The sequence below is a fragment of the Oreochromis niloticus genome, linkage group LG23 (genome assembly GCF_001858045.2).
Source record: "Oreochromis niloticus isolate F11D_XX linkage group LG23, O_niloticus_UMD_NMBU, whole genome shotgun sequence".
NCBI classification, from domain to species: Eukaryota; Metazoa; Chordata; class Actinopteri; order Cichliformes; family Cichlidae; genus Oreochromis; species Oreochromis niloticus.
The window spans coordinates 37,930,495-37,939,971 of NC_031986.2; the positions used below are offsets into that span (position 1 = coordinate 37,930,495).

General features: G+C 39.0%; 1 protein-coding gene across 2 annotated transcripts; it reads left to right on the forward strand.

The window, feature by feature from the left end:
• The first annotated feature begins 120 nt into the window (after positions 1-120).
• LOC102080686 (GTPase IMAP family member 8-like) lies at positions 121-9,063 on the forward strand. Of its 2 annotated transcripts, XM_019352289.2 has the most exons (6): positions 121-286; positions 3,211-3,912; positions 4,685-5,380; positions 5,825-6,604; positions 6,699-6,866; positions 6,949-9,063. In XM_019352289.2, the coding sequence occupies exons 1-6, from the start codon at positions 271-273 to the stop codon at positions 7,167-7,169; spliced, it is 2,583 nt and encodes an 860-aa protein (XP_019207834.1). In that variant the 5' UTR covers positions 121-270; the 3' UTR covers positions 7,170-9,063. The 2 variants fall into 2 exon arrangements, with proteins under 2 accessions (XP_019207834.1, XP_025758428.1); XM_025902643.1 differs by lacking the exon at positions 6,699-6,866.
• The last annotated feature ends 414 nt before the right edge of the window (positions 9,064-9,477 follow it).

Consider the following 9,477-nt stretch of genomic DNA (forward strand, 5'->3'; position numbering starts at 1 on the left):
GTGTACATTGCTGGCATTCACTGCAACTATTTCCTTTACTGTGGCTAAACTGACATTTACCGCTCACTACCTGTCTGAAACCAGTTAGTCTGGATTTCTGCACTGCTGTGATGAATTGGATGCAAACACTTTGCTCTCTCAGTCACACTTTATGCAGTCAAGGCTGAAAGAACTCATACTAAAATATGCCTGAATACAGACTTTATCCACTCGACCTCAGTGGAGAGCTTGGGACCATTCACAGGCACTTTTAAAGCAGAAGTAGGAAAAATGGAAGCCAATCTTGGTAAGTTTATTGAGAAATATTGTTTATTTTTATTTTTTAAAAATTTGAATAAAAATGAATCCACATGGAGCTGCAAAATGTATTTGAGGCTTATCACAAGGCGAAACAACTTATAAAGTCTCTCCACAATGCTTTTTTGTTGTTTGCTAATTTTTCACTGCAGATTGTGAATACCAGTTAGTCAGAAGCAATGATGTGAAAGAAAGAAATCTGTCCACACATTCCTAAATTGTTGTTAAATGTATTTGTTTGGATTTGGATTCAATAACTAAAGGTCATAGACAAAATTAATGTTTTTGCAACTGGAGCATGTAGTTGTAGGTTTGAGAGCCCTGTTAGCCACTAACAACAACAAAAACACCAGTCTGGGCATGTCCTTTTAGACAAGAGACATATGACTAAACCAGTTATGCCGGAATTTCCTTTTGCCAGGAAAGAAGGACGGAAGGAACCACTTGAGTTCCAAGCAACCTTTTGACAAACATTCCTCCTAAAAGGTCACAAAGACTTTGGAGTCAGACCTGTTACAGATCGTCAACTTTTCTTTAATATCAGGTGTATTTCCAGAATCACTAAAAACTGCTGTAATTAAACCTATACTGAAAAAGGACAATCTTGACAAGACACAAATGAATAACTACAGGCCAATCTCAAATCTCCCATTTTTAAGTAAGATTATTGAAAAAGCAGTTTCTCAACAGCTCAATTACTTCTTAAAACAGAATAACTTCTATGATGCCTTCCAGTCAGGTTTTAGACAGAACCACAGCACTGAAACCGCTCTAACCAAAGTGTTTAATGACATATGTCTGAACACAGACAGTGGAAGAATGTCAGTCTTAGTTTTACTGGATCTCAGTGCAGCATTTGATACAGTTGACCACAACATATTACTCAAACGACTGGAGAACTGGGCAGGTCTTTCAGGAACTGTACTAAACTGGTTCAAAACATACTTAGAAAACAGGAAATACTTTGTATCAATAGGTAACTTCACATCTGAGCAGACAAGTATCACATGTGGAGTTCCCCAAGGTTCCATCTTGGGACCCCTTCTGTTTAACATTTACATGCTCCCACTGGCACAGATTATAAAGAACAACAAAATAAACTATCATAGCTACGCAGATGACACACAAATATACATCACAATGTCACCAGGAGACCGAGGCCCTGTACAGGCTCTTGGTAAACGCATTGAGGAAATTAATGACTGGTTGTGCCACAATTTTCTCCAGCTAAACAAAAATAAAACTGAGGTAATAGTATTTGGTGCAAAAGAAAAACGATTACAGGTCACCAGAGAACTTCAATCTATACACCTAAAAACCACAAACCAGGCGAGAAATTTGGGTGTAGTGATGGATGCAGACCTAAACTTAGAAAAACACATTAAGACAATAACAAAATCAGCTTACTATCACCTCAAGAATATTTCAAGGATAAAAGATCTGATGTCTCAACAGGACCTGGAAAAACTAGTCCATGCATTCATCTTTAGTAGGCTTGATTACTGTAACAGCATCTTTACAGGTCTACCTAAAAAATCAGTCAGACAACTACAGCTCATTCAGAACTCTGCTGCTAGAGTCCTCACTAAGACCAAAAAAGTGGACCACATCAGTCCAGCTCTGAGGTCTTTACACTGGCTGCCTGTCCGTCAGAGGATAGACTTTAAAGTTCTGATGCTGGTCTATAAAGCTCTGAATGGTTTAGGACCGAAATACATCAGTGACCTCCTGACCCAGTATGAACCTTCCAGATCCCTCAGGTCATCTGGATCCGGTCTGTTATCAGTCCCCAGAGTCAGAACCAGACACGGAGAAGCTGCATTCAGCTTTTATGCTCCTTATATCTGGAACAAACTCCCAGAAAGCCTCAGATCAGCTGAAACACTCAGTTTATTTAAATCCAGGTTGAAGACTCACCTATTCTCAGCTGCATTTGAATAAATCACCAAATCCACACTTAAGTTTAAATTTCAAAACCTACTTTTTAACTACTGATTTTATCTACTGTTCTGATTTTATCTACTGTTTTGATATTTGATTTTATATACTGTTTTGTTTGTTTGTTTGTTTGTTTGCTTGTTTTAATCAAATTTAAATCATGCTTTTTATTTGTTTTTGTTTTTAATGTCTCTGTAAAGCACTTTGAATCACCTTGTTGTTGAATTGTGCTATATAAATAAACTTGCCTTGCCTTGCCTTATGAGAGCTCCACTCAAGAAGCTTTGTATATGTAAACACAATTGAAAGAAAAACTTACCTAAGAAAAACAGCCCTGCAAAATTATACTTTTGGTTAACTTCTTAATCGTGTTTTGACACTGCAGCTTTCTTCGTTGCCTTCTTTAGTATCGTCTGAGCTTATAGATTTGATGCCAGAAAAGATCATTTGTGTGTTGCACTGCATTGCATCATATAGCCTAAGCTTTTCAGCTGTTTCAGCTGAATATTTTGTCAATAAGAGGCACTGAGGCATTCTTATCTGAATTAATAATTTCTCTTTTTGCCCTTGTAGCTTCTGATCACTTATTCATTTTGGTTCAGGGTCATTCTAAAAATGTTTCACTATTTTAGTTTTGACTTGTTATTTCCTCAGACAGAAATGAAAGGGTCAGAAATAACTCTCCCATGCACAAATTTCTTAGAACATTCCTCTTGTGTCAATCATCTAAAGCAGTGGAGACAACTGTGGTGATAACAAATGTCACACTGAATGATTCCATTCTGCTCCTCATTTTTGAGGAGATAAGTCCGCCTTCTTATTTAAAGCTTCTGTGCCAATCTGGTCACAACAAGCTGCATTAACATCAATCCAAATAAGTTGTTTCAGAATCCTAATAATATTTTTGTAAAACTGTTATTCTTTATTTCTTTTTATCTGCAACAAAAACGTTTCAATATTTTCTTTGTTTTTCAGAGGAGACTGAGATCAGGGTCATACTCATAGGTAGTAGATGGGCTGGCAAGAGTTCATCTGGTAACACCATTCTGAGAAAGGAGAGCTTTGAGTGTGGCCGAACAAGAACAGCTCAGTCTGAAGTGAGACATGGATTGGTGGATGGCAGGAAGCTCACTGTGATTGATGCTCCTGGTTGGAGCAGCTCCCTCTCCCTTGCTGAGATCCCAGAGGGGGACAAGCAAAGGTTTAAGCTCAATGTATCCAAGTGTCCGCCTGGACCAAGTGCTTTTCTCCTCGTTATTCCAATAGACTCAGCTTTCTCTGTGGAGCAGAAGACGAGTGTGAAGGAACACATGAAGCTCTTAGGTGAACGGGTTTGGCGATACACTATGGTGCTGTTCACCTGTGGGGATTACCTCGGGGAAAAGACAATAGAACAACACATTGAAAGTGAAGGACAGGCACTCAAGTGGTTAATAGAAAAGTGTTTGAACAGGTACCATGTGTTTAATAACAAGGACGAGAGTAACTTATCTCAGGTCACAAAGTTGCTGCAGAAGATCGAAGAGATGGTGTGCTACAATGGTGGCAGTTACTACAAGGTAGAAGAGCACATTTTCCAAGTCATCAAAGAAAAGCAAAAGGAGGTAGCTGAGAGGGCAGAAGAGAGAAGGAAGAAGGCCGAGGACCAAAGACAGCACATGAAAGCACTCATTCCAGGTGAGTGTGACAGAAGGAGCACTCAAACACATCCCCTGTATTATATTTTATGACATAATGGTAGCAAATCATGGTACCATATTCATTCAATCAGTGCAAACATCAAAATTAAAGGACTATTTTGCCACTTTATGAGACATACAACTTCCCAGAATCATAACTGTGCCATTCCAGGAAATGATCCACCACACAACTTCCTGTAAAAATATTTGTTAATACAACTGGATTGATGTGTGCATTAAAGTAAAGACTGGATTAAACGAGGTTCACGTGGTAGCACGTTAGATGGATTTTGCAAAAGTCAAACAAAATCAGGTTGTTAAAACTGCATATTAAGCATACAGACATGAAAACGATGCCAGTCTAACTTATGACTAGACTAGACATAAGCATCTGAAAATGTCAAACTATTTATTTAAGCATTATGTGCAGAGAGAACCTGGAAAAAAGTGACATTTAATACAAAGAAAGACTGAATAAATCAACATTTTACAAACAAATACATGCATCTAGAAAAAAAATGAATAAATTATACCTCAAAAATTCTCATAAAATTCTGTGTTAAAACGACTTTACAATAACAAACATTTCCAGTTTTTAAAGTCCACTATTTTAATGTGTTGAATATGTTAATGAATTTTATTACTACATGCTTCCATTGCCCTTTGCGATTTAATGATTTTACAGGCCTGCATATGCCTTGATAATTTTATCTCAGTATAAGCTGCTGTAAGCTCCAAGCCTAACCATTCATTGTTTTGTCCGATAACAGAAGAGATGAAACATATCCCAAAACTCCAGATGATTCTTCTGGGAAGCCGAAATGTTGGGAAAACCTCTGTAGGGAACACCATCTTGGGGTACAAAGACCAGGAAGATGGAAAAAGAACGGCAAAGTCTGTTGCCCGCCGGGGTTTTGTGGCTAAAACTGAAATCATTCTTGTTGACACACCAGGCTGGTGGAAAGGCTTCCCTGTGTTCGACACTCCTGAAGCGATCAAAGATGAACTGATGCGCAGCATGTTTTTGTGCCCTCCTGGGCCCCATGTCTTCCTCCTGGTGATAGATGCAGATGCATCATTTAATGCCAAACACTTAGACGCAATGACATCACATGTGGAGCTTCTTGGTGATGGAGTGTGGAGACACACTATTATAGTTTTTACCAGAGGAGACTGGCTGGGAACAAGCATAGAGCAGTACATCGAAGGAGAGGGGGAGGCCCTACAGTCTCTAGTTGAACAATGTGGAAATAGATATCATGTAGTTGATAATAAGAATGCAAGTGATGGTACACAAATCTCAGAGCTGATGGAGAAAATCACTGAGACTGTGGCAGCAAATGGGTGGGGCTACTTTGTTCCAGACCAGCAGATTTTTCGGACCATCGAAGAGAGAAGAAGGAAAGTGGAAGAAGGAGCAATGCTGAGGCAAAGTCAAGTCAAGGCCACACGAGAATCCCTTGGAGGTATGCTTCACTATCACCTAGCATCAGTGTCACAAGTAAATACATGCCAGAATGTCAGAGCTGTTTCCACACCCTCATATTAAATAGATATCAGAGATGAACAAAATACAGAAATATACTTCAAAAGAACAGCAGTACCTGTTGTTGAAAATATTAGAGGATATCAGTGACTGTAATAGATACAATGTTTCTGGTTATTCAGTAATGATAACAGTATAGTGTCTGTCACGTGTCAAATGAGTTGGCTTTAACACAATGTACAGTTAATTACATCTTACCAAATGCACAAATTCGTTCCCAAAGAAAATGTGGAGCTGTATAAAATTATTTAAAAAAGAAAATATAAATGTATACTCTTACCAGTGACAGAGCATTCTCACTCAGATCATATGCAACATGATATTTTCCCATTTCACTTTGCTCTGACAGCTGTCTTCTTCTCAGTTTCCAGTAATAAGCTGCAGGAGCTGAGAATAATACTGCTTGGTCAGAAGACTGTTGGAAAGAGTGCAACAGGAAATACTCTCCTGCATAAAGAAGTCTTTGCATCTAGTCAGAATGAACAATGTCAAATGCAAGAGGGGGAGGTTGCTGGCCGACGAGTCACAGTGATTGACACCCTGGGCTGGTGGCAGGACTCCTCGTGCTGCACAGATGATATAGACAAAGAAATTGCCCGAGGTTTTTCACTGAGCCCAGTAGGAGTTCATGTTATTCTGCTGGTCATTCCTTTGGACCTGACATTCAGAGATCCTCAACGAGTCACTCTGGAGGATCACATGAACCTTTTTCATGCCACTGTATGGAAACACGCAATGGTTCTGTTCACATATGGAGACAAACTAGCAGATAAATCTTTGGAGGAGCACATTGAAAGGGAGCATAGTGCCCTGCGCTGGTTGATTGAGAAGTGTGAGAACAGGTACCATGCCATGAACAATATGAAAAAACGTGATATGAATCAGGTGACAGAGCTGTTTGAGAAGATAGAGGAAATAGTAGCAGCAAACAGTGGCAAACTCTTCTGTCCAAACATCAATGAAATCCACCTGAGAATCGAAGAGAAGTTCAAGAGGAAGCAGCTGAAACATGTGCTAAAGCGAAGACTAGAGCGAGAGTACAGGAGGAGAGAGCTGGAGCTAATGAAAGAGTTCCAGGAAACACTCCATGAGCTGCAAAATGACATTAGTGGAGGCGCGACAGGCACAAAATCCAAGTCACTGGGTGAGTATTTTGAGGAAGATAATAATTATTTTCTATTCATACTATTTTGTAAATGATAATTTTTTCATTAACATGTTTTGATGATTATTGTTAGTTGGCAACAGGGTGAAACTCACAACCAGGTCTACTGGTCAGGGGAAGAGAGATGGCAAGGAGGAAAAACTAGATGCAAAAATCAGCCAAAAAATTAAAAAGCTGGATGAAGATATAGAGAGATTATCACATTTTCTTGGAAACAGCAAGGAATTTTTGATCCCTGATTGTAAGCTCAATTATATTATCATTCCTAGCATTTAAAGTATCATCAAGCATAAAATAAGTCTAAATGTGTGTTTTGTTTTCAGTTAAAGGAAGCAGTCAAGCACCTTCTATTCCTGAGTCTTTCTTAGAGCGCAAACAATCAACCGGCAACTTTGAGAAAGTTCTGGGTTGGTTATCGAATCTTCATATCGGCACAAATGTGGAGAACCAGCTGACTCTCAACTTCTCTCAAACATCAGGCTACAGATCTATGGTGTCATCAGAAATCCTTGACTTTGACCGAAAAGTTGAAGTTCCAGAGTGAACAAATTAAAAGATTACTGCATTCTGTAGTGAATTTAAAACTGTAGAGAAAAAGAGTCCAACAATACTGTGAATTTATGGGGTAGCAGTTCCCTCATGTTGGAGAATTGGCTCAGGTAGCTTAATTTGAGAAATAAGCTACCATTGCTTGTCCCAGCCTCATTAGCACTGTTTGCTTTTGAGCAAAGAAGGAACAGTGACTATGGGAAATGTGATCGACTGCTCACCCACTGAGCTAAACCGGTGCCCAGGGGGCAAGCCTCATGAATATGATATATATCACAAACTCAGTCTACATCCTTGAGTAAGGTGTTCCAGAACCTGGAACCTCTCTTTATTTCTCTTTATTTCCCTTCACTGACCGCGGTCCTGTCCATTAGGATTGTAATAACTCAAAATGAAAAGAAAAATAAATAAATAAATAATAATAAATGACAATAAAGTGGACAGTATAGCAAAAGCTGTAATTTTCTACTTGGGAAAATAAATCTGTTGGGCATTTTTCTTGGCCTTCAGGCAATAATCCTAATTGCAGTGCCGGTAAGGACATAAAAAAAGAAAAAAAAATCGTCAATTAAACTGGAATTTATGGACAAAGTGAAAGAAACTGTCGGACCGAGGCATCAAAGAAAAGATATCATAAAAAGAAGTTGAGAATGCCAAGTGGAACTTTAAGGATGACAGGCTTACAACATCAGCATCATCCACCCCAGGTAGCACCCCTTCCGTTACCCCTAACATCACCCCCCTGCGTTAGTGCCTACTCTTCATTGCAGGAACTGGTTTCATCTACATCGTGCACCTTTCTTTGCTGCACCTGAGACCCACAGTCCCAACCCAAGCGCAGACATGGGAGGAAATGAGGAAGGAAGAGAAAGGTGGCGTTTCTTCGGAATCTGATCTGTGGTACAGAAGTACCCCGCCAACCCTGGCTCTGTCAACCTCAAGGTGGATGACCCTGCAAAATTTATACTACCCAAGATTGAAATCTCAGACACTGAAGGCAAGTGGCAAACTTCATGGCCACATAAACTCAAACCTTGGGACATGAATGTTTTGACACCATTGGGCTTCTGAAAACAGACCAGCTATGTAGCTTTGTATTTTTCCGCTTCCACATTTTCAATGGGTTTTTTTGTCCTCTGGTTCCACATTTGCCTCGCTTTCTACCTCTGTTCCCTCCACCTCCATGCAATTTAAATCAAACTGCGGGATGAGGGGTATGAGGACCTACAGTACCTATAGCATTAGCTCACTAGCATCAGACTGCACTGCTACTCCTCCCCATGTCACAAATGTATTAACTTCATTTGTAACCCTAACATCACGCATGCATCACCTAGATGTCCCCGTTCCATTTTCAGCGATGACTTCAGATTAAAGTTGAAATATCTTGCCAGCTTTTTGCAAAAGTTGTTTACTTTAAGATTGCTGGGGATGCTGAAGTGGCAAGATGTTTCAGTCTATATCTCAAGTTCCTGTCTTTTTAGGTTTAAAATTATGTAGTGCTTTTCTCCATCAGCATGCAGAGTATCGCGATATATGTCTGATATTGTGCCCAAGCCTGCAATGGGTTTGCTTTTGGCAGCAAATTTGAGCTTTTTTTTTTTCATTATGTAAAAGAACATCTGTGGCTATGTGCCTGCTGACCTGAAGTGATTTCTTTTTTTATGTTCTGCTTGTACAGTTTGTTGGGTTTGCAACTTTTTTCTTTCTTTTTTTATGTGACACTGAAGTGCCCATTGTCAATTTTTTTTTTTTACTTTTTTGCTGCTGATTTCCTGCTGTTTTGTTTGGGAAAACTGATGAATTCTGCTAAGTAAATGCACAAGGGAGCTTTCCCACTTTCATCTGTAAATAAATCTCATTATAACAAGTGAAAATAAACCAACCAAACAAACAAAACATTAAAATGGCTCCAAATAATATAATAAAAAGAATAAAAAATGGTCCAGAAATTGACACTTGAGGTAAATAAAATAAAGTAATAATGATGGAGATAAAACATTTTTATTCTCAACAATAAAACTTTACCACCTGATGTAAACAGGTGAAAGATGAGAGTCACAAGGGCCTACCTGTCAAAGATGATGATAAAAAAAATAATTTCTGGTATTACATCTAATAGACAAGCAAGAGGACGCGTTGAAACATTATAACATTTTTACCTAGAAAATGCCAGGATGCAGGCAGGGATTATTGGGATTTGTTAGCTGGGGGAAGCCCTTTAATAGGGTGGCGCAGAGTGAGGAAAGAATCATTTAGAAATAAGTCATATAATCCTTTGCCTTGTATTGTACGTATGTATT